The 26,796-nt window shown below is 35.4% G+C and overlaps 1 protein-coding gene across 2 annotated transcripts in view; it reads left to right on the forward strand.

The window, feature by feature from the left end:
• Positions 1 to 26,796, forward strand: part of CDH8 (cadherin 8) — a 151,493-nt gene that overhangs the window by 109,350 nt on the left and 15,347 nt on the right. For both annotated transcript variants that reach the window (XM_074912950.1, XM_074912951.1), the window contains exons 10-11: positions 6,061 to 6,182; positions 15,148 to 15,265. In XM_074912950.1, coding sequence (XP_074769051.1) covers positions 6,061 to 6,182; positions 15,148 to 15,265 — 240 coding nt within the window. The remainder of the gene's footprint in view (positions 1 to 6,060; positions 6,183 to 15,147; positions 15,266 to 26,796) is intronic.

Consider the following 26,796-nt stretch of genomic DNA (forward strand, 5'->3'; position numbering starts at 1 on the left):
GGTTCTGCCCTATATTAAACAATTTTTATGTCTTACATTCACAAAAAAAAAAAAAAAAAGATAGTGAGAGTAAAGTTTGTCTGAGCAGGGCCTGAAGAATATGCCTTTATTTAACTAACATCTTCTGGCATGGCTTGTGCATCCATCACAGAAATTTTACTCTTTCTTTTTTGTTTTGGTACTATCAGTGACCTGGAAGTATAATCTGTCTTTCAGTCCCAAGCTATACATTTTATACCTACATTAAAGTTAGGTGCATGTGGTCTATCCTACTCACCTCTTTACAGATGGAGTTGCTGAACTTTGGAAACCTCTTAAGTACAAATTCAGGTTTGAAGTCAAGGACTTGAAAATGCAGTCTGTCCTCAGTTTCCCCTCCTCCTCCTTCCTCCCTTCCAGGATACGCAGTTGAAATACACTCCTTGCACTCCACCTGGTTAGGGAGGATGTATGGTTCTTCTGCATTTGTCCTCACCTGTGGAAGCACTTGTTTTGCAAGAGTCTGACATCTTTTTTATGGCAATGAGAGATAGAAAAGTTGACAAAAATGAAGGAGGTGGAAGAAGTTGAGCAAGTCTTTGGTTAAACTTGTGACAGTCTGTCAGTGAGGAAATAAAAATAAAACATAACATAGCTTTGTTCTCAACTTGTTCATCTTTCTTCTGGAGACCATAATAAAATAAACCGAGTGATCTACTGAAAGGAGACAAAACTTTTCAACTCCATTATTATTTTTCTCCCAAAGAATGACTTAAGGAATAAACCCGAGAAATATGTTTCACATCTTTTTCTTTCTGCCTCCCTCCCACACACATGTACATGCAGAGACTCGCCGCAATCTGTACTTCTCTAATATGCTCCAGTGTGCTGAAATAAATATAAATGGAACATTAATTTTGAAGCAGTGTTTGTTTCTTGTCTTAGCAACTTGTACAGAAGCCTTTCTGCTATGCACTGATATGTTTATATTATTTTATAGATAATCCATGACTCTTAGTATTTTCTCATTCTTGAAAAATGCAAGAATTTCAAGGGGGGGGGGGAATCTAAATCTTCATGATGACCAATCCTGTTTGGGTTTTTTTGTTTGGTTGCTTGAATTTTATCCTAATTCAGAAATAGCTTATGTTCTGTTATTTTTAACAGAAATATTGCCAATTACTGGCAATTTCCAAGTCAGTTTCAGGCACTCAGTCTCTCTTGAATCAGATCATTACACAACACTTCAGAGAAATTAACATAGCATTCGTTAGAGTATGTGATTTCTATAGCTAAACTTCAACATAAATAAAATTTCAGTTTCACAATAGTATCGCTGTTTCTTAGGATTCCTGAAGTTAGACTTGGTAGTTTAATATGACAAAACAATTATTATAAACTGTGGTGTTATAGAGGTAAAGGATTTCACAAAGAAAACAAAAACATAAACCCTAAGAGGAGAAATAAACTTACTCTGTATGTAGATTATCTTAGTAAAGTCATCAGATAAAACCTTGATAAAGTCATTTGGAATGGGTCTTTTAAAATACACCTTAATAAGTTTGAGATATAAGGGATGTAAAACAAGTACTGTTGTTTTTATTAAGTCAGTGATTCAGGTTTTGTTTTGATTTCTGTTAGAACTAGGACTTCCTCTACTTCTAATTTTAAAATAGTATTATAGTAGAAATTTCACTGAATCAGAGAGGCATGAAATAGCCATTTCCAAGCCATGTGGTGATGATAATAATAATAAAAGATGTGTTCTTTTCTCGGTGTCTCCTTTCTATTCAGGTACTTAATTTTAGTTAAAATGCAAGACAGCTTATGACTTTTTAAAGAGAACCTTGAAGTGATTTTGGATTATTTAATTAAATAAAGGAAAACTGGATGAAACTGGATTTCTTTGGGTTCAGCAAATGAACTTTATTGTGTGCAGCAAATAATTCTCTTTCTTAAAGACCACTGATCTTTAAGGCCACTTGTATGTGCATCTGTTAAGGAAAAACAATGGAGAGGTATTTTAAGCACGTTTATGAATTGTTTAAGTGTTTCTGGGAGTTGAATAGCTGCATTGTGTTCTGTTAGTCATGTCACAAGACCAAAAATTTTATTTCTAAGTTCTAGTTACTACTAGTATTACTTTCTGCATGCAGTAAAACGTTAACAGTGCTTAGTGCTTTGCGTCACAGATTTCCAAAGATACACACGCATCTCAGATATTTAGGGGCTCTCCAGGAAGGAAGAAATACGTTGATCACAATAAGAATTAGTGTGGCTCTGTAGCCTCCAAAAGTTCAGTTTTGGAGACACTAAATGGCTTGATAATGGAATTTTTTAAATTTTACTTTGATTATCTCCTCTGACTCTTCATTTTTGTATCAAACTCAGCAGCCTGTTTTAATCCTGAGTAAATTTCAATCGGTATATTACTCAAAAATGAGTATGATCGAGGTGTGCATTTCAATCATTTATTGTTCCATCAGAGTCTTGAGAACTGGGGAGAAAAGCAGAAGAGCTTTTTAGGTCCTTATAATTCTTGTAAACCTTTCAATATGCATTTCTAAACTCAGCTGGACTTTCCATTATTTTTGGAAATTTATTTATTATCACTGTTAAGTTCCACTAGTTATTTTTACATTGAGTCATCTTTTCTTTATATCTGTCTAGATGTTCCTTTCTTTGTGTGTGTGCTGTGCTCATCTATAGCAGGCTGCTGGATCTTAGAACTGTGGGCAGTAATTGAGAATTCAGCAGAGACATAAAAGAGCTGTACTTCTAGGAAATTATGTACACAATTTGCACATGTGTTTCTTACAGCTACATGCTGTGCTGTGGCAGTGGTGTCCACAGATGACCAATTGAATGTATTTGAGATTAAAAACTAAGTCCTTCTGTGCAGCCTCACTCTGAAAAACTCTGATAAACTAGACTAGTGGAAATTTTCTCAGTATTTTTTAATCTTCCACCTCAGTGTGTGCTAAATTTTCAAACCAAGCCATTGCTTCTCAAGGGACAGTCCTAATGATATACTTGTATTGCAAGATTCAAAGTAGCTCTTTTTAAACCATGCATCACAGTAAATGCAGGTGATGCAGCTTTTACAAATTCAGTTAGTTCCTTAGAGAGAGAGTCTCTAACTTTACACGTTTTTATGATTTTGCATAAAATAATTGATTGGCACTTAAGCAATCAGTCTACCTGGTGCATGCAAGAAGACTCAGTCTCCCTTAATTCTGTTGACTGGGTGATTCATTGGGAAAAAAAAAAAAAAAAAAAAACAAAAACAAACCAAACAAAAATCCCCCCCGTAATTAAAACTCAGTTTTGTCACTAGTTTAGAAAGAACTGACTCTCCATTCATACAAATGAGGAACAGTTCTGATCATTGAATACTAATCAGTATGAAGGCCAACTGCATGAAGGACAGTTGCCCATGCAAACGTAACAGTTTATGCATTCTGTGGATCAGAGTCGATCCAATCACTTTCTACTTTTAGTTCAAGGATATTGGGCATTGCTAACAGAGACAGATTTAAACTTGAGAGGGACATCATCTGGGTACAGTTTGAAGTCATTACAAGTATGAAAATGGACAGATGAAACCTTTTTATCTTGACGGTGTTTTGATTCATGAATGAAATCTGGATTTGCTTAGTGAGTATTCATTACTTTGTTTGAATAGGTATACTTAAGGTGATTTTTATTTACAGGGAAAACACATAGCATAAAGTGAAATTTCACTGAAAGTTTGCAATGACAAAATAATGCAACATATTCAGTGTGTTGTGCAGTACAAGCAGTAGATGAAATTGTCTCTTCATCTCTTTCACAACAATAAATTTCACCCTAGTCACAAGAACCCTTGTAGGCGGTGGATTTCCCCTTGTTTGGAGATTTCCAAACCAGTTGGATCTCTCTTGTGTTTAGTAAATTAATTTTTTTAATGAATTCTCATCAAGTTTCTAATTATAATATCTTTAAATTTGATGTTTGTATTTCTGATGAAAGACAAACATTTTGGGGGCAGTCACAAGGGACATGAATAATTTCTTTAGAAGCTTATCTAATTAATTACATTCCTCTGTAATGTCTTTAAAATTTGAACTGCCATCATTTCATTAATTTAGATAAAAGTAAATCTTTAATGTTTAAATATGACACTAGTGCTGAGAATTCGGATAAGCTCAAGATTCATTGTCTGTATTTTTATCAAGTTAAGATAAAAGATGTCTTTAAAATGTTTGGGATTTGCACATTAGCATTTATTTTATTTCAAATACGTTATTATTTCCTGACGTAAGTGGTCACCACACCTGTTAATATCATACGCTGCAAGATGGACATAAATGTTACTCTTAGAATATTTTGGTGGGGATTTCTTTCTCTTTTTGAACATGTTTCTTTCTGAAGTAAAACTTTTGACTCCTTCAAATAGGAAGCATTTAAAGTCTGATGTCTTGTAATCTTCCACATCCTATACGGGTAGAATTTTAATATGTCAGGCTATCCAGCAAACAAAGCCTTTGTTTACAGCACTAGTACATTTGGTGATAGCCTGGTTTTGTGTCTTTTGAACTAGTTATTTTTATGCTATTTCAAAATACTGTTAGTAGAGCAATTGAAATTTACACATTTATAAGTGGAGCCTCAAAAATTATGACTGTCTTTAGCATACAAGGAAAAAAAAAAAAAAGAGGTAGGGTTTGAGTAGGTCACAACACAATTAACTTTGGTGGAAACCACAAAAAAAAATGTGTATTTAGTGATTCTGTCTTTAATAGTCTCTACCACTTGTAGGGCTGCCACCAGTTGCTACCTGCCCACTGGTAGAGCCTGACGTACTTCTCCTTTGTAGACATTTGTTATGAGAGGTAGATTGAATACCAGGCAACAGGAACTTCTGTCCTGCCTCCCCCTAAGCTAGGTCTGTATTGCCAGAGAACAGAACCCACGCGGACCGATGGCAGCTTTGGACACTGCTAAGCTGTCACAACAATTGTGAGCAAGTTGATCGGTAGCAGCTTTCTTGCCTGCAGTAATACTTTAGGCAAAAGCAGATAGTTCAATTACAGGTCAGACCCAGAATTTAAATCACACAGTGTGCAGTTCTTCAAATTGTTGATGATATAAACAAGATAAAATGCTATGATGGTAAAATAATACTAAGAGACGGATTTTGAAAGTAGTATTGAGTTACTTGCAGAAGTATGTGTATGCTATAGAACAGGTTATTTAAACTCTTCAGATCATCTGGTCACCTCAGTTCAAACTGAATTAATGTTTTTGCTCTTCGGGAAAAATAATCTAAAATATTTATAAATAGCCTCTTAATTAGCTATACTGAATTGAAGGAAAGACACTAGAACCTGACTGTGAAATCTATTCAAAGTAAAATATGAACTGTTGGGTTAGCTTTTCTTTCCTTACAGCTTAACAAGGTTATTCTACTCTTTACAGTGATAAACACTTTTATGCAAAATACTTGTATATTATAAATAATGAGGCTTTATTTTGGTGAAGAAAGAAATTCAGAGGTCATATTTTTGGTCAGTCACAGACGAATCAAGTGCTTTAATAGTCCAGAGTACTATCTAGTTTTGCCTATGTCAGTCTACCATCTATCTTTCTCACAATGTGGGTCTCCACATTAATCGTAGTTGTAATGAAGAAATAATAGATGTGCAGTCAGAAAAACTAATAGAGTAAAATGCTCTGTGCTCTGCCAAAGATAAACAAAGAAATAAATCTATGTTGTTTACAGCCTTCCCTTTTCCATGTATCAATAAAACAATACAAACTTCATCAAAGAAAAATCTTACCAATTTAGTCCAAGAAAGGTCTTCATTGAGCTAATCTCCAACAAATGCTGTTTGCAATAGGGATCTATTTATTCTTTTCAACCATAAAATACTGGCCATCATTCTTTATCTCATGCTCCAACTCTACAATCCATTGCGGATAACACGACCCAATTAAGCAAGGACAGAAGACAGGAAGAGTATGGTTACTATGTAAGCATTTATGCATCAGTCCCAAATTAAATATGCTTACCTTTTCTGCTTTGATTTCTTTTTTTAGGGAACTACAGTCAAGTGTCCCGGGTGCCTGTTGCTATCAAAGTTCTTGATGTAAATGACAACGCTCCTGAGTTTGCATCAGAGCATGAAGCCTTTTTATGTGAGAATGGGAAGCCTGGACAAGTAAGTATCTCCGTGTTTTTATGTTGTGTACTGTGGTGTGTGAGAATAGGATGCAGTTTCTCCTTATCATCGTCTCTTTATTCCCAAATTATGCACCTGTGTGTTCATGCTAACAACTGTTAACATTCATTTAAGATAAACCTATGATTATATTCTGTGGTACATCTTTCTATATAAGGTTGTACATATTTTTTAAAGTATAGGTTTTAAATTAAAGGTAGATATCTTGGGACAATATCCAGAAAAAATGCTGAGTGTCTTTATGCTCCCACTGTTTCCACTGCGATGGAGCTCATCACTTCATAGGTTCATGTATGTTTATAGGCAAAAGTATAACCCAACCTGAATTCCACTGCAGTTTTTGGACTCTATTGTGGCTGGGCACAGGCACAGTTTAGAAGAAACGCTTATAACAATAAAACCATTTCCCCTTACCCATATCTCAGTTATAATCTCAATCTATTTAGTTCTTACTCATATTGTTATGAAAATTGGGAAAAAACAAGAAAGCAAACAAGAACTTGATGAAAAGTGAAGTAAATTGTAACTGCAGTTGAAGTATCTAAAGAGGGATGGGGCATTGGAGAAGTGGAGCACAAGTTTTCATTATATTTCAACAAAAAAAACCACCAAAACCCCCACAAAACAAAATCAAACCCACAAGACTTAAGACATTATTTCCTTCTTGATTTAATGAAATAAAAGAGTTGGCAAAGGAATTTACACAGCACTCTACAGGGTGAAATAAACATAGCAAGATATCAGAAGTAAGACTTAACCTGTATAGACTTTTCCAAAGAAAATGAAACAGATTTCTTAAAAGGCATCTATTATGAAGACCAAATGCACAGAAATAGGGAAGAATATCTCATATGCCACATAAATGACAAAATAAAGATTCAAGAAAATGTACAGACTTTTAGAAAGTAATGCAGTGTAAATGAGGTTTAACTTTTGTCCGGTTTGAGAAACATTGTCTGTTACAACAATTCACTGTTTTTAAACTTTCTAATTTATTTCTAGATTGTGTCATTTTGTTTAAATAAACAGCAGGTGACTGCACAACACCAGTCTTGTTAATCCAACTATTCCTGTGTTAGGCATTGAATTCACTAGTCTCCAACAAAGTTTACCTGACAATAGAGTTAGCAATTATTTTCTTTTATTAGTATTAATCACAGAATCATAGAATATCAGGTTGGAAGGGACATCAAGGAACATCTGGTCCAACCTTTCTTGGCAAAAGCATGGTCCAGATAACCTGGCCCAGCACCCTGTCCAGCTGAATCTTAAAAGTGTCCGAAGTTTGGGAGTCCACCACTTCCCTGATAAGATTATTCCAGTGGCTGATTGTTATTGTGAAAAAATTTCCTCTTGTGTCCAATTGGAATCTCCCCAGGATTAACTTGTACCCATTACCCCTCGTCTTTTCCATGTGAGTCCTTGTAAAAAGGGAGTCTCCATCTTCTTTGCAGCCACCCTTTAAGTACTGGAACATGGTGTCATGGTTTAAACCCAGGTGGTAGCCAAACATGATGCAGCTACTCACTCACCCTCCCCCACCCCTGGAGAATGGGGAAGAAAGTTAGAGAGGTAAGGGTAAGGAGACTCTTAGGTTGAGATAAAAACAATAATTGAAATAAAATAAAATTTAAATAATAATTATTATAATAATAATAGAAAATACAAACCAGTAATGCACAGTGTGATTGCTTACCACCCAGTGACTGGTTCTCAGCCTGTTCCCGGATAGTTGATCCCTAAAACCACAGTCCTGGAAGCTGAAGTGAGCTTCCCAATCAATCCTTATCTATATACTGAGAATGACATTATAAGATGTCATGAATATTCCACTGGCCAATTGTTTTGGCTGTGCTCCCTCCCAGCTTCTTGTGTACCCGTGCACTAGCAGTACATGGAAAGTTGAAAAGTTCTCAATTTCTTAGCAACAGCTAAAACCATCAGTACATTATCAACATTCTTCTCATATCAAATCCCATACTGAATCCAAAACACAGCAGTATTTTATCCCAGCCAAAACCAGGACACATGGTGATAAGCCTTTTCTTCTGAAGGCTGAACAAACCCAATTCTCTCAGCCTTCCCTCACATGTCAGGCTTCCCAGACCCTTGATCATCTTTGTGGCCCTTCTCTGGACCCTCTCCAGCCTGTCCACATCTTTTTTGGTATAGCGGACACCAAAACTGAACACAGTATTCCAGGCATGGCCTGACAAGTGCTGAGTAGAGTGGGGTGATGACTTCTTTATCTCTGCTGGTGGTGCCCTTGTTGGTGCAACCCAGCATCCTGTTGCTTTCTTTGCTGCTGCAGCTCACTGGTCGTTCATGTTGAGCTGCTTGTCCACCAGGACCCCCAGGTCCCTTCCCACACAGCTGCTCTCCAGACAGGCAGATCCCAGTCTGTGCTGCACTCATGGGTTATGTTTTCCAGGTGCAAGACCTTACACTTGTCCTTGCTGAACTTCACGAGGTTGATGTTAGCCCACTCCTCCAGCCCATCCAGGTCTTCCTGCAGGGTGGCTCTCCCTCCCAAAGTGTCCACCTCCCCACTCAGTTTGGTATCAACAGCAAACTTCATCAGGGTACACTTGATCCCATCATTCACTTATGAAGACATCAAACAGAATTGGGCCCAATATTGATCCCTGGGGGACCTCACTTGTGACAGGTTGCCAGTTTGAAAAGGAGTTATTTCCCACCACCCTCTGGGTGTGGCCTGTCACTACACAGATCACTTTCTAGACTGTAATGTATCCGTTTCTCGAGGCTGCAGGAAACCACATCAAGTGTCTTGGGGAAATCCAGGTAGACAATATTCACCACTCACCCCACATTAACCAAGCAGGTTACTTTGTTGTAGGGGGCTATCAGGCACCATTAGCCCTTGGTGAATCCATGCTGACTTTCCCTGATCATGTGCTTCATTTGACTTGTGATAGGCACCAGGAGGATTTGTTCTGTAACTTTCCCAGGGATTGAAATAACACTGATGTGTCCATAATTTCCTGGATTGTCCTTCTTGTAGATGGGTGTGATGTTAATCTTCTTCCAGTCTTCTGCGATGTCCCCCAATGTCCATGACTTCTCAAAGATTATGAAGGGCAGCCTCACAACGACATCAGCCAGCTCTCTTAACGCCCTTGGGTAGATAATGTCGGGGCCCACAGATTTGTAGGGGTCAAGTCCCTGTAATAGTTCAGGATTACATACAAACTCTTCCTTCACTGATGGTGGGTCTGTGTTTGCATTGACTGGATTTTTGTTCCCAAGGCCTGGGGCCCAACGCTGCTGGTAAAGACAGAGGTGAAGGAAGTGTTGACAACCTCTGCCTTTTCAGCGTTGTTGCTCTGCAAGAGACAACCTATACAGTACTATATGACAACCTACCTCTGCCAAGACTGGATTGTCACAGAAGATGAATTGACTTCTAGCACCCCTTTTTGTTTATTTTAAAGGTGACAAAAATGTGTCATTTAAGAAAAGAAAATTCTCTCTAGCCACTGAAAAGCAGATTATTGAAATGTGTCCTTATGGGCAGACAGTTGTGTTACTCTTGGTATTTAAGTTCTAGCTCAGAGTGGATTTCTGTTTAGCTCAGGGTGGGTTTCAGATGCTGAGTAGTTATGTTTTCTAGGATATATTAAATTCTAATGAGTATACCTTTATCCAGGGCTCAGTAAGCTTCCCTGAAATCAGAAATCTGTGTTGTACAGTGTTTTCTGAGTATGTTTATCGAGGTATTGCTATCAAATTTCAGGTGGTTTAAGAGACGCTGAAACATGTTTGCATTTCATTTTGGAATAAAACAATAAATGGGATGATTAAGAGTCACCTAGCAAAAGACTCTTTTGTTTAAACACTTATGGAGAACTTTCATTAAACCATGATATTCCTCATTTTACCATCTCTTACACTCTTGATCTGATGGCAGATGTCACTCTTGTGCATGAAACCTTGTGTGAACTTTACAGATGGTTATTAAATATTTAGCTGCCATATGGATGAGGTGGCACCCGATCCTGCAATTTATTCTGAGTTTTAAATGAATAACATTATTGGAACAGTAACCAGTCTAGAATAATCCCCAAGTTTAGATTATAAATTTATGTCATCATTCAAAAATTATCTGTTCCTATGAAGATTTTAGTATCTACACCACATGATTGGTTTTGTTATGCTTATTATTATACATTCAAATTTTGGAAGAAATATTAATCAGTCAAGATGTAGAATTCAAAAAATTAAATACGTCTCAGCTATGAAATAGCTAATTTGAGAAAGATACAACTCTTTTACATAGTAGCAAAAGGCTTATTTGGATAGTTCTCTGAAGTTTAAACTTGGATGTTACATTTGCAGGAAAGATGCAATTGTGTTACGGAATTTCAATCTATTTACATTTGCAGTTCAACTTAAATCTAAGTTTAAATCAAATTTGAATTACCATAAGGGAGATTGCATTTGTACCTTTTATGAAACCTTATTTGCAGCCCCTAAATATATTGAACCATCTATTCCAGCTCAGTTTCTAAGTGTTCTATTTTGGGTTCTAATATAATTGCAAGAGGCAAGTGCAGCTGCTGGTGATGTGACGGAATGTATTAAAAACTGTTGATGTATAACATTGTCAGATGCATTTTCTTTGCTTTAACCTATCTCTAACAGGAGAGGTACTACAGCTAGTAGGAGAGGAAAGGGGAAGGAGGAGAAAATATATTTGTCCATGCACATATTTATGTGCTTCTTGCACATTTTTACAAACAACAGAAAGTTGCCAGAAATTGGTTTTTGTCAGGTTCAGCACAAAAAACAAACAAACAAAAAAGATTTGAATGTGCTGTTACAGTACCTCTAAACTAACCATAAACTAGATCATGCCTTTCTCTATTATTCCTATTGTTTGGATAATTCCACTTACTAAAGCCAGAATAGTCATGGTTTTGCTCGGTATAGCTGTACAGTTGACTGTTCTCCAGCCCAGCTAAATTATGTTCCTGTACTACTAGAACAGAACATTTGTATTGGTGCATAAGAAAAGTACCTCACTCAGTGTTTCCCAGTCCATACCCAGACTTTTCCAGTGAAGTGCTGTTTGCTCAAAACAAAGCTACAAAATTTTCAAACACTTTGGTAGTTCAGACAATGTATTAGTGCTTAAGCCACTGTTCAAACTAGAGCAATATAAAATAAAACTGAATACAATGTTCCTCCAGTATCTCACAATTTCTCTATTTTATTCAGTTCTCCTAATAGAATTGGCTTTTTCTAATGGAAGAAATCTTCAGATAGACCTCTGTGAAGAGTTAAGCTCATTCAAATGGCAAAATGCAGGTTCTAGCAGTAAAAGGCTGGCTCTAGCTGAAAAGACAAATTTAAAATTGTACTGTGGTGTGTCTACTGCTTATAGTATGAGTGTGCAGAGTAATTCAGAAATAACCATGAACACCCATGTAACTGCAAACGTTTTTTCAGAATTGGAAGAACATTTGTAAAGTAGGAATAGTTTACTAGTCATAAATAACCATTCTAAGTTAGGTTAACAAGTTGAATTACAGGGAAAGACTTTTAAACAGTAGCATATATTAAAATCACACGTAGATAGTTATGACATTAATGAGAACTTTGTTTTGCTATTTATCCTTCTACATCATTCATTATGATTATATTGGTAATCTTTTATAAATATTATTTCAGGCATATGTGACTTTGTAGAAATGCAATACAAGCCTGCAGACTATAATGCTGAGTTGTCCTAGTGGAACATTTAACTAATTTCAATCCAGAACGGCCTGTTAAGCAAAATATGCTCATGTACTATATTTCTACTATATGTATGTACAGAATCAAATATACGCATGAATTTTTAATACAACATCAAAGTTGAAATTTTACATGGAAGAATTTTGGAAATTTCAAGAATGAACAGCCAAAGGGTTATTAACTTTCACTGTAGAGCTCATGACTATGTAGTGAAAAAAATCAGTTCTTGTTTTCTTTATTATTAGTACTGACCAATGTTGTTATATGGAATACTTTTATTATGCATGTTATTACTAGGAAAGGGAAAACATTTGTAGTGATAGGTAAGGCAGGTCAGCCCTGGAAGATTCTCTACCACATTATGAACCACAAATGAAGAGCTGGAGAATTACTTCAATAGTGTTCTGTTACGTGATGACACAACACCGAGCAATAAAGTATGCTCATCACCATACCAATAAAAATGTTGTAATGTGAATTACTGGACTTTTCTCACCCCTATGGAGTAAAAGATGAAGCAGCTTTGTATTACTGTATATATGTTATACTTTTTTTTTTTTTTTTAAGAGCTTATTTTAATGCAAACGCACAAAGAAATAAGGTTGCTATGGGAACACTAACTCTTAATTCCTTGATGTGTGCATGTAACACAACAAACGTAGTATACCACTAAGCTTGTCTTTTGCATATAATTTTTGGTTCAGAGAAAGAATGATTCGGTATACAGTGCAGGGAATGGATGCAAAGAACTGAAGTATAAGAAGGAATTCGGTAGGACATTAAGAGGTGTCTATAGCTCTGGGGGGGAAAAAAAAAAAAAAAGGACAAAGAATATGCTCAGTGTCATGCTCAGTGTCTGTTTCTTGAAAATTTCCAATCTAGATTATAATCCAGGTTTATTTCATGAACTCTCTGTGAGCTGAAAACTCATATTACTGATGCTCTTGGCTACTGGCTTTCCAGTATATTAATTCAATACCTGGAGACAGTAAAGTTAGTTTTTACAGTCAACTCTCTTACATAATGGTGGAAAAAATTAACAATTGTATAGCCAATAGAGATAAACTCGCATAACCATGTGATAAACTGCACCTATTATGTGCAGTTGACCTTCCAGATTCCCCTGTGCCATTATCTTTTCCTAATGTTGCTTTCCCATTCTAGCAGTGTTTGAAAAATGGAACAATCATAAAATATATCTGTCTAAAGATACTTGTTTGGGATTCCATTTTAGATTGCACTTACCCATGATGCAGAATTACTAGTACCTAGTGTAGCCCTGGGCCCAGTGCATGTGAATAGTTTAGTACCTTGCACTTCTGCAAAGAGATAGCTGAAAATATTCCACATCTGTAAATTGGTCCATCTCTGCAGTGGGACAGACATCTGCTTATGTATTTTTCAGCTGTTTATATTTTTTTCACACTGAGTAACTCTCTAGGATCCATTATACAGCTGTTAAATTGGAAACCTACTTCTTTAAGCAAAAGCTATGTTAGGCCTTTTTTTGTCCATCTCTTCTAATACATATTTTTGAAATTGTATCAGTCAAGGTCAACCTTGGCAGATGCAGTTATAAAAAAAAAAAAAAAAAGCATCTGTTTATGTGGTATTTAAACAATCTAAAACTTTTTCCAGTAGATTTTTGATAAACCTGCCTATCCAGAATATGATTAGGCAATTGTCTCAAATTCCTTCCTAGGATGTGTTATAAATTATATTATATTTATACTATATGTATATATTTTTTAAATATATAAATTACAAACTATATCAATACCTGCTCAAACATCTTTTTACATCATTTATGATATTTATGTTTTGATGTTGCTTCCTCTGATTATGTAGTAAGATGTTATTCTCTTTGACTCTTGAAGAACATAGAAGAAATAATGGGATATTTACTATTACCATATATGTAACATATACAGATTGATAGTCCTTTCTCCTGTGGTAAAGCCAGTATAAAATATTAGGTATTAGCATTTTGTTAGTGAAGCTTTGAAAATTTAAAGTATAAGTCTATGAATTTGGACAGAATCAAACCTTGTTTCCATTTTTTATCCTGTTCCTAAAAAATTAAATTTGTAGTGATTTCTAATTTTAATTTAATTGTCCAAGACATTATTGGTCAGTTGCTTTAGGCATTACAAAAATAACTACATAAGACAAAAATGTTATTGAATTCAGTGGACATGGGAAAGGTCAATAATTCTCATTAAATTTCTTACAAACCTCATCTAGCATGAGGTTCACCTCTGAGTGTGGATTCTGGATCCATACTTGTCTTTGTTTCTACTTCTTTGGAAAATACTTAGAATCAAAAGTAATTGCACCAAATATTTAAAAAAAAATTTCAAACTTCCTGATTAGTTTAAAATAATGTTTCCTCCTTTCATATTCTTGTGCAATTTTGTATGATTTGAAGATGATCAACTGCAGTATCTTTCTGAGTAATGTTACAGGTAAAAGAGGTAAATGGATGTAAATGCACCACAGATACTGTAGTTGGTCATATAAAGCATATGAAGTGCTTCATGCAAAGTTATTTGATTATTCAAAGCTATTCAGCCTATCCAAACAGTCTCTCCACTTCTAACCTTAATGTCCTGCATTATTCTGGGAATCATTTGTTAATTACGGTATTTTTCTAGTACATGAATAACTGAGGTTTTGTTAAAATTAAAGAAAAAATCCAAATACAGATTTAGATTATTTTTTTTCAGATTAGACTATTTAGCATATAAAACTTCACACCAAAAGTTACTTTTAACAAAATTATTTGTTTCATTAATAAAAAATGGTGTACAAAGCATGGCTACATGAATTAAAGACTACCATAGGCATCATGAGTGTTTCTGAAACGCATTTCTCCTTCTTTATTGGTGAATAATAATTTATTACTTGCCTAAATCAGCAGCAGCTTTTACTTGCCTCTCTGATGTAACTGTCTCTCGTTATTCTCTGCCTCCTTGTTCTGGAAGCAGTTTAAATGGGCCAGATACAGTCCCCGTTCCCCAGACTTTCAGTCTAAAGTCTGGAAAAGCCTTGCAAGATTATAAAATAGCATTTTTAATCTGGCACATAGACATATGACAATGAGTCCAATAGAATAGAAATTTTTTTTCAACACTATATGTTTAGCAGGAATATGAACACTTAATGAGAGCATTTTCTGTTGCAGGTAATTCAGATTGTCAGTGCTGTTGACAAAGATGATCCTAAAAATGGGCATTATTTCCTGTACAGTCTTCTTCCTGAAATGGTCAACAATCCAAATTTCACCATCAAGAAAAATGAAGGTAAATATAAAACATAATGTGTATCTGAACAACTTAGTTTTGAATTGCTTTGTTGACTTCCGGTTACTTTACCAGTTTCTCCCTTGGACAATTACAATATAGCTAATCTGTTTAGTGGTACCTTCATCTATCTTGTAAGATGTTTCTTATATCTTCATAATAGATAAGAAGTAAGTAAAATGAATACTGAATTTAGATCAAGAAGACAGCTCACTGTCTTAAATAAAATGAAAGGAAAGGATGGATTTACTGTGTATTATATTTCTATTAATTTGAAATTCCAGAGATAGGCTGTAAAAGGAAAATCAGAAACTATGTTGATAAATAAATGTTGATCCTACATTGACTGGATATAAGTGAGAGCATAAAATTAAGTTATCTACTAAATCCCCCAAAGGAAACAGCTTTTAAGGCTGTTTGTTGGGTATAAACGTTCCTAAGTATTTCAGTTAGGCACTTTTACTAGAAAGAGAAATCTGCTAGATCAGCAAAGCCCAGAAGGGCATTTTGTATCACTGTGCTTTAGAGCACTTCTGGAAGGGCATAATGTCATTTTGTAGTACTATAGAAGTGGAATTTCATGCATGATGGAAAAAAAGACCCATTTAATGTTGTTGAGCAATAAATTTACACCGATCCTTTTCTTTGGCACACAGATATATTTGAAGGTCATGTGAGAAAGAGCTAGGAATAATCACAAGAATGCTATAAATAGTGCTTTATGTATTAGCACTTACTTAAATATTCAGCAAAATTTTTCCATCTTGGCATTTTTTTTTTTAATAAAACACTACCCTGTCAGGAATTTTAGTCAAAGTCAGTCTCTAATTTCTCTTATTTGAAATTATAATGAAGGAAATCTCTATTTAGTCCATTACTATAGGAAGATGTATGTGTACGAGTGTAAAAGTAATACATTAAATGTCAAATAAAGAGAAAATGCTGTTTTCATTTTTTATTCTAGCTGTTCCAACCAAGAAGAATGATGGCACCATTTTTTTAAATGATACTATAAAAAAACTAAATTCTTAAATATGCTTTAATATATCTTGAATTTTTCTTTTCATTAGATATGTTTTTCTCTTATAGCACTCACAAAGTGTGTCTCTACTTATATGTTTACTTTCATGTAGGAAATAAGTCTCTGTATGTTTTCTCCACTTACAAAAGAAGATAAACCAAACCTCTTCAAAATGCATTTGGTAATCATTGGTAGTATAACATGAATTAAGCATCCTAAATGTGAGGTGGTTTGCTTTGCACAGCATGACAAAGTAAAAAAGGTCTTAGCATTTCTCTTCATGTTTAAATACTTAGCTCACATCACTAATTAGCCTTGTTCTTCCAGTCTGTTACACATTTAAGACCCACTTTTATCCTAGTCACAGCCAATGGCAAAATGGTTCCTGATCTGGGTGGGAGTGAGAGACCTTCCTATATAACATGGTTTAGAAAAATGAGTCCAGTTTTGTTACATTGCCGCTCAGTTTTACACAGTTTTTAATGCATTTGAATCAGTTAAATGTGTAAATCCTCTTAAAATAACCAACTGAAATCTCTTGAAATTAAAAATCCACTTTCAGAGGCTTTTCTGATTTAATCTTTCAGTATCCAAGAGTAAAATTCCAACTATGTATACCATCCTTTTCTATCAAGATTGCTCAGCCAGGGATGCAGTCCATGGTTGATGCTAGAACATGATCTCCCACAGGAAGCAAATATTCCTGTCAAAGCCAAAATCAGGGTATAATTTGGTTGAGGTGAGGTTTCATGTCATTTAAACATCATAAATATTTAGTAAGTCTTTATTTAGTTATGCCACTTAAACAATGAACTTGACTATGACACTGTCTTGCATATATCTGCTAGGTAAGCATGAGTGATTACTCTTGTTGAAAAAACTCCAGTATTCCTAAAAAAACTGAACTCAAAAGTCAAATTTCTCCATAGTTGTACTAATGAGCATCTGGGATGTTCAAAGGCCGGTTTGGTTTATTAGAAGCAATGTAAGAAAATGCCTATAACAAACCATATTCTCATTTCTGGAGAATTGTGTTTGTTAGGATAAGATCAGTGCACAACACATTTAGTCTTGGAACAGAAAAGCATTCCCTCATTCTGGTGAGCAAAATCCTTGACATCTTCCTGACTGTGACCTCAGTCTCAACTTCCTCCCATGTTCTTGGCCCTGCTAAACTCTTCAAGGCAGCAGAGACTGCCTTGATCAGTGCTGAAGAAATGTCATCTTCTTATGGATGCTATAAATGGATTGTATTTTCTCAGGAAACCTAATATAGAAACCAGATCTTAATTTGATAGAATTAGTAATTTTTTTCTTATTTAAATGATTTTTCATACCTTGCCTTTTTCCAAAATTCTCTCAAGTGCAGAGATAAACAAAAGTACCCCTCCTCAAGAGCATTTGTGAAATGATATTACGCTTTTGGATTCTTCTTCTGTGCTTTAGGTAACATTGTGGCATTTGGCAATTACTTCTCTACCTCATGAAGTAACGATGTTATCTGATCTGGTGGCACTCGTATGCAAACAATGCAATTTGGCATCTGCCACGGGAAGAAAGCTGTGATGTTCTGTTTCTGTCCCTCATACTAAAGAATATAGAAGATGCATGTTATTTTGGAATTTTCTCTTGCTATATGGAACATGAACATAACCATTAATTAATTTAGTTTGTCACCTATAGGCTATTGTTTAAACTTTCCAGATTGCCCTAAGGCAAGTTCACATGATACTTCAGTAATTAACTGTGCTGCCCAAAATTACTACAAATATTATGATGGGCTACCTCGTTACTGACAAATATGTTGAACTGTGTGACACAACAGTGTATCTTCATCAGAAGCCACAACCCTCTCCTACTTCTCTTAATTTCTATAATATGTAATATAATCTTATCCTGTGATCATAGCAGAATCTGTTCCTTGAAATGATATATCAGTATCCTTTATTTGTTTGGTCCCTTAATTTTGCACATCTACAATCTGTTCTGTAGACAGGGTGCACAAAACTGTAGAGGCTGTAGTGCCTTTCTGATGTAAGTAATATAAAAAATTAGATTTAAATGTCATCATACATCTCACTGAATGTCTGTAGATCATCTCTTAGAAATCTTTATTTCTTATATCTCCTGTTCTTTTCCCAGCTCAAATGTCTTGTTATGAAGTAGTTTTTTCATAGGCTTTGTACTGTGGCTAAATGGGCAGCTACTGATAATCTGAAATAAAGTAATCCTGCTCTCTGAATCTGTAATACAAGGAACACATCTATAGATGGCCAGATGCATAAAGCTTTATCCCTTCACAAGAGAAATAATAAAATGATATAATAAAAATATGAGAATTTAATGCAAGATGAAAATCATGTAATGTTTTCTGTGCTAATCCTGGTGACTAAATCTGTGACTCGATGATGTAACAAATCCTTGACTGCATAAACTCATATAGACTGACTCTCTGGTTACTTACTTTTCCCATGTCTATGTGCTGGGTTTCTGCATAGGAGCAGAAATGGGAAAAATGAAAATAAATGTTTCATGTAGTGTTTCTGACAAACTTCAAACCAGAAAAAACTAAAACTTCAGATGAAAATGTGATGTTTAGACAGCTGTTAATACACCCTAGCAATGTGTTGTAGATTCCTTAGCTGAACAGAATTAACCCTTCCAAAAAGATGTAGAATCACAATAAATGACAAAAAACTGACAGGAATTTAGATAACTGATAAGGATTCTGTACTGTCATGGCATCAGTAAATTGAAATGAGACCTCTGGAAATGGAATTAGCATTTGTTGACAGTCTTTTTTCAGGTGAGTGATCTTCACAAAGCGTTACCGAAAATCTAATGCCAGTACATGGATCATCTCCTGCATCCCAAACAATACGCTTACAGCAATACCTGTTTTCACATTGAATTCCTGATGTTCTTACGGTTTCCTTAGGTTGTTCAATGAGAATAGAATTTTGTGATAAAAGCATTTTCACAGATGTAAACATTTTGATATGCTGGCAATGTAATGTTTCCTTTCAAAAATTAGAAAATACATCTTTGACATAAAGAGACTTCAAGTTTTTCCCAAAAGATTTTTCCATTGCTATTCCATTTTTCTTATGCCAAATTCTGTTTCCTAATGGAATAAACCTCAAATCAAATGTTCTACAGTGCCTTTGGATGCAGTGACTCTTCTGACAGAAAAAAAAAATGGTGCATCTCTACTGTATAAATGTAATATTACATACCTCTTACTAGGGCTTGTGTAGTAGAAGCAGTCACAGGGTTGCTTGGAACATGGGCAGGCCTCATCGTTGGATTAAGAGAACCATCTTAATGGCATGCATTCGTATTCCTCCAAAAGTCCAATAGCCTTACAAGTAATCAGCCTCCTGTCTCACCAAAGTATTCAATGTCCATCTACTGATTTGAGCTCTGAATTTGGGCCAGACTGATTTTAGTGAGTGCTTAGTAAAGAGGGTTTTTTTCTTTTTAAGTTGAAGCATTATATATACTTCAGTGATGAACTGTTCTGTTGGTTCTCTATAATGAACTTAATATTTATTCTCAGCCATGCTTAGTCTATTATACTTATGATACCTATAATAGCTCCAAGAATGTTCATGTTTAAATGTCCATTTCTTTTGTTCTTTCCATCTAGCAAGTTTATATCTGTCACTTATGTCCTCATTGTGCTGCTTTGAAAGTACAGGCAGTGTGTCATGTATTTAAAAGGAAATAGCCTGGTATAATCACGTCAGTCACTAACTGGCTTGCATGCTTTTGTACACTATTGCACATCTTATTTTAAAATATTTACTATTTCTCATCACCTCTTTACCATTAAGAAAAAAATATTTCTAAACTATTTAGAAATAGCCAAAGACAATTACATGCAAACTCTCTTTTAGATATCCCAAATGATAAAAACTAATGATTACCACTACTTCATTTTTAAAAGTACTTGTATGTCACTGTGGTGTTTTAATGTAATAAAACCTAGATTTTTTCCACATCTTTTTCCTGAAAATATTTTTAGCATCTGTCAAATGCATACCTAGAGGGTGAGTCTTTTGTTCCCACAAGACTAACTCTCACGTGTTAAAATGAGTTTCTTTCCCTGAATCAATTTCTCTTGGCATTTCTCGGTAAGTCTGTCTGCCATTGTCTCAGCTGCCAGCTAAAGCTCCTTCTGTGTTTTTGATTGACTTTTCTTTCCAAATGCATACTTCAGAGAGCTAAGCAGTGGCACTGCTATTTCATTGCCCTCCCTCCACTTTGCCCAATTTCAAAGTTAACCCACTGACCTCAGGTACAAATTGCCTTAGCCAGGACATCATTAAACCCATCATTTCTTGATGGATGTACAATGAACATCTAGAATAACAGCACCCATATGGTCCCTTGGATATGAGCAGTAAATCCTCATACATTTTTGCAGTTTCATGCAATTTTTCAAGAGCCTTGGAAACTTTGTGGCCCAGCTGCCATCTAATACCAGAGGGTGTTTCACAATGGCAATTCTTGAGGGAAAGCACATGCTTATATATTTCTCATGTGTTTAATTATCATTCCCATTTCTTTTATGTATCACTAATTAGATTTCAAAGTACAACTCTAAAACATACCAAATCACATCCTTGTTACTGCTTTTCTTGAAAAGTAAAATTAAGTGATGTGATCAGGGTTGTGTCTTGCATCCTATAAGTAGATATTTTTCTACCATGTCTATCAATATTAGTGATATGGAATAACATCTAGAGGACTGCATCTAAAATTGTAAAAAAATATGCTGCATAATCTAGGAAACAGCACTGAGCAGCATCTCTCTTAGTAGGCATAGTTCTGTCACCAGAAATCACATGGAATACTTGCCTAGGATGGTGTATTCAGTGTGAAAGTAGTAGAGTTAAAAAGAAATTATTTCAATGTATTAAAAAACAACAAACACAAACTAACATAATCTGGCACTTCTGTGCCAGAATCTGCCATCCACAGGCACACATCATGTTTCTCCAGGAGTGTTCATAGTGTGAAAAAATGTATTACAAATATTATACTATCAATCTTTTTCTCAGCACAGCATTAAAACTGCAGCTATTTAAATAGCAAAGTTCAACATTTTTATAAACTGAGGGTAGCAGAACAACCTCAGATCATTGATTTTTTTCTGACTGACATAGTTAATAATGAAATTGTTCATATAAAATATTTCCTTTTTAGTGTGGTTGAAAGATATTGTTCAATACATTCTTTATTTGCTTCTTATAAATTGTAAATTATAGAAGTTAAAAAAGCATAAAGAAGATGATGATATTTTGCCGAGTAGAAGGTCTAACTTTTATCAAACCATGTGATGCTACCACATTCTACTTATGATCTACAAGTTATACTACACTGCTGGGTCCGAATTCCATTCTAAGAGTGACATCTCAAGTGTGTCTTGGTCTGTGTGCTGGAAAGCATGTAAGAATTATGATCTGGCTTGTATGGTGTTAATGGAACACTATGCTGCCTCCCTCATTATTGGGGCAGGCATGGATATCATGGCCTGAATAAGGAAAGGACAGATTCTATCTTCCACTCAATTAATATGCAAAAAATGGTACTCAGCCAGTGCAAATACTTTTCCTTGGAGTAAGTGGTTGTGCATTAGGTGGTAAGTGTCAAGTCCCTGAAATAATTCATTTTCATAACAGAGGAAATGCAGTTCCTTAGTTATTATACTCAGGTTCCTTCATCCTTAGGCCTGATTGAATTGACTTGATTGAAACTGCCTTGGATCAGAAACTATGCTGGGTCATTCTTTGTAGGAAAAGTAATCAATTTTCTTATTTACATATCTGACAGAATTCAAAGATGTAATGTCATCCTGTGAAGTAAAGACTGTGTCTAAAGACTCAAGAAGATGAGCACTTTCTGCTAGTGATAAAGTGATAAGCAACATGAGGTGGAAATCAGTACTACAGATCTTTAGATTAATTTCAAATTCTATTAGACTAGTAGAATTTCAAGTTAATGATAATATTACCAAGGGACCCCAATACATTCCAGTAATGCTCAGTTCTGTCTTACCAGGCACTGAATGCATTTCCATTTCCATTGTGTTATTTCACATTGCAGTTGAAGTAATATATTCAACTCCTTTCTACTATACCATTTTGTGGTCCTAGCAAGGTTACACTTTTCCATGGTACAGTAGTGTTAGTCCCATCTAGTCTGAGAATGTCAGTGAAATATTCTCAGTATATATCTTTCATACCTGATAGCTTTCTGCTTCCTTTCCCCCTTTCTTTACTATCATCACTATTGACTATGTTCTGTTATTCCCTGATGTTCTGTTTTTCCTTGATGTTGAATATCAATTGAGTGCAATTTGAAACAACTTCACTGGCATAGAAGGATGCAATGTTATTTTTTGAAGTGAAGATTACATTAATGTAGATGGGAAGCCAGCGTTTTTCCACTCCAATCCTTTGTGTGCCACTTCCTTCACTGACACCTGCTTCTGCTGTCTTTCTCATCTTTCTTCTTGCATGCAGATCACTGCTCTTTCTGGACCCCCTTCTAATTAGAACCACAGAACAAGTGAAGACTAAGTGCAATTCCTCTGCAAACATACCTTTTAGCCCTATCTGGACGATTTAAACCTTCTTACAATGGTTATGTGCTTTTCACCACTTCAGTAGGCTAAAGAGATGAATCCTTCTTGGTGCACATAGCTGCTCTAGCTGAAACTGAATGTCAGAAAAATAGAATCAACTCTTCAAAGGCTAACTCAGCTACCAAGCTCCTCCATACTTTGACCATTCTGTCTATTCTGTCCATCTGAAACCTTACTCACTCCTCTCCTGTATTCAGGATGCAGGGCTCCAGACAGATTCCCTCTCTCCTCCGCCCTAATCCAGATGTGATCCATCAAGTCTTCATTCGACTGGACAGGCCAACCTGATGAATGAACCAGCAAGGAGGGGGCCATGTGGTAAGCCGATTGTCCTCTTTTAGGCATCTTTAGGCTCTTCTTCAGCTCTGCTGTGTTCTCCAGCACGTCTGTACTTTTTATAGTTTTGTAGCTGGCAGAGTGTTTCTCTGGGAGCACTTCTGTTCCAAATGCTGTTTAACCTTTCAGTCCTGTTTTAGTTAGCTCTGTAATGACAACTTCTTTCCAAGCCTCAGAAATACAAACTTTCAGACAAATGCAGAAGAGTTGTATATACGCATTGTAAAATAAGACTAATTTTCACAGCATCACATCCCTGTGGAGAGCACCTTTTTTTTTATCATATGAATCAATCACAATTACATAGCTATTTCAGGACATTTATGTAAACATAACCCAGCTCAAAACAACTAAAAATATGAGTGATGAAATACAGGATAATACTGTATATATGCAGCATGCCATTATGCATACATGACCAAAGAGACTTACTTCACTCATTCTTAATTTATTATTTGTGGTGCTAGCAACATAATGTTGCCAAGGCGTCAATTATGTTTCATTTTATAAATCAAACTAATTAAGAACCAGATGCAATCTGAGTGAAAAAGATCTGAGGTCAGTGTTGTGCACCATATGTACGACAGTGCTTATTCATGATGAGGAGATGGATTGGACAGCTGTGAATTTTCCTGCTGTAGTGGTTTCATCATACTTAGTGTTACATACTTATCTTGCTTTTTCCTGTTTATTTCTTTAGTTTCATAATAAAACTAAAGAAAAGTGAGCAACACGGCTATAACTTTAAAAAACTACATAAGGGATAAAAGGTTATGAAAACAAAACGAAAATAATTTTGTCAGCAAATTAGCACGAAAATAAATCTATTTTAGTAATAATATGGAACATGGATGAAAGAAACAGAGATAAGAACAAATTGAATCTTTAGTGTGACAATTTCAGGCACATAATGGGGAAAATAAACATTAAATCAGGGTCTCAGAAGTGAACTGCTTGGAAGACAGAAAGGCGTTGTTCTTAATTGAGTAAAAAACTTCTCAACTAAGTGTTATCGGGATAACAGTAAGATCTGCAGTGCCACCTCTCTGGAATTTGTCTTCCATTGAAATATTGCTCCAATAGCCCTTTAATTTTTAAAGGTTCCCTAAGTTCTAAAAACATAACTCCTTGAAAGCTAACAGCACCCATGATAATGATATTCTAGGGCTTTAAAAGTATTTCATAGTAATACTGATAACAAAGCGAATATAAATATTTGAAACTAAGTTTCCAGATTTTTGCTCAACTATCTTCCAAAAATATGTTGTTAAGAGATGTCTGCCACAGTAACACTTCTGGTTTCGTGAGTGGATCTAATTCCTCCAAGTTTTCTTCAAGAAACAATTCCTGCAGTTCATGGACAATGTTTTATTTCTTGTAAATGGGCTTAATTCACAAAGTAGGAGGAATGATGTACTAGAGCTGAAGGTTCTGGTAGGGCCTCTACCCCTTCACCACCTCAATATTACCTGAAGAGACATATTGCATCTTAAGAAGTTCCCCTCTGTTTTCATCTTATTGTTAGGTTTTGTTTTCATTTGGATGTTTGGATTTTCTCTCTAAGCACCTAATCTGTAATTGTGGCACAAGACCATTGTTTTTCTTTTTTTTCTGCACCTTGTAAATTTATTGGTTGCTCCCATTATGGAACATTTCTAATTTATTAGTTGCTCTAATTGTACTTTTCTTTTGTCAATTAGTGAGAAACTAGATAGGAGTCACATTTTAAAGTTCGGTTGTAGTAAAGACTAATAGAACCTCAACACTCTTATACTGGAGGAAGAATCTAAACAGGTAAAATTTAAACAATATAAGCAGGAATCATCACATATTAGCTGTTAAATTTTCCTTTTATTAGTAAAAATCTCCTTTTGTCATAACAGATATAAAGTATACAGACTATTCGCACATGGTTACTCTATTAAAATAGAAGGTATTAATTTTTCACACTTTGCCTCAAGGCCTGTCTGATAAACTATTGCACAACTAACATTATAATGTGAATTAAAAAGACAAAGACCATGTTCCAATTTGCATCTTGTTTTGAATCAATTACACAACTGGTGTACAGGAAGGAAGTAATTATTATTGGAATCCCAGTTATTCTTCCTACAAGATGACCATGACACCGATTATTATGTGAACTCTGTGTCTATACATTCTCCTGAAGCTGTATGGTGTGGTCACCTTTGTTCCATACCCTTTCATTTCCTCCTTACTTCTTTTAAGGAGGTAACTATTCAAGAATGGGCTCTATTTCTCTGGCAAGAGCAAATGTAGCGGTGACAAACTGAAGGAGATCTGAAATTTTTAATCATCTTGACAAGAACTTCTTACATCAAGCTTTAAAGAATAAGGAAAACAAGGCTTTTTTTCTGTTGGTTGGGGGTTTTTTTGTACCAGTCATGATATTTTCCCATCAACTTCTGATTTTGTAATTTGTATGGGTGGCCTTGTTGTAAAATGAGTCATTTTGTTGGTCTTCGTTTAATCTACTTAATTAGGATGTATTCTATTTGGCAAGCATCCAGTAATTAGTCATATATTTATGTAATTATTAGCATTTAATATTTATATAAGAAATATGCCTAGAAGGCAATCCATTCAGAGGCCAGAAAAGAGGCACAGTACATGGTTTTACTGAATGAAAAGATCTTACATACTGAGCCAAATGCAGAAATAAATTACATGCATAAGTTGACCTGTCCAGTCTGGGGAGAGAGTTTGCATATCCTAAAATAATAAGATTGCATACTTGGTAATCAGCGCTGATTATAGAGGGAGTGAAGATGGGCCCCTGTTTGAAGTGAGATAATAAGCCAGCTTGTTAGAAAGAGAGAAATAGAACTTCAGGAAAAGAACCAGATGTCTGCTTGATGGTATTGAAAAGGTAGAGCTAGTGTGGTCCTTCGGAGGTAACATGGACAGATGCCTAGTTAGATTACAGTGAATCAGCTAAGCAGGGGTAGCTGTCTCCCCATATTAAGATAGCAAACTCAGATCACCCCAGCTTGGCCTAAACTAATTGTGGGCTCAAGTAAATAAACTTCACTTTTGCTGTAGGCTAAGGGCTATATAAATTCTTGAGCAGTAACTGTAACACTATAGTAAATTTTTTTATATACATCTGATTCTATAATAAGAGATAAATCAAGAATAGTCTTATCTGTGGAGTTTTGGAGTTAGGTATTGCAGACATAAACCTTAAAAGGAGCATCAATAATAATCACTGCATGTTGATGAAAGTACTCTGCTGTATTCTATGGAATGTTGGACTATCTTGAACATGAACGCTGACTTTTTTTCTTTACGCTGCAGGCATTCTTTTAAAACATTCCTCTGATATTCACACACAACTTTAATGGCACGTATTAGCAGCTCTGTATGGAATGGTAAAGACCGAGATTTTCAAGAGTGCATTACGGTGTCTCTTTGGGTTCTTCTGAAACTCCAGGTTAGAAAACATGTAGAAGTTACTCTGCAGCTCAGGAAAGGAAATGGTAGGGCCCAGTATAATGACAG

Source organism: Athene noctua, chromosome 9 (genome assembly GCF_965140245.1).
Source record: "Athene noctua chromosome 9, bAthNoc1.hap1.1, whole genome shotgun sequence".
NCBI classification, from domain to species: domain Eukaryota; kingdom Metazoa; phylum Chordata; class Aves; order Strigiformes; family Strigidae; genus Athene; species Athene noctua.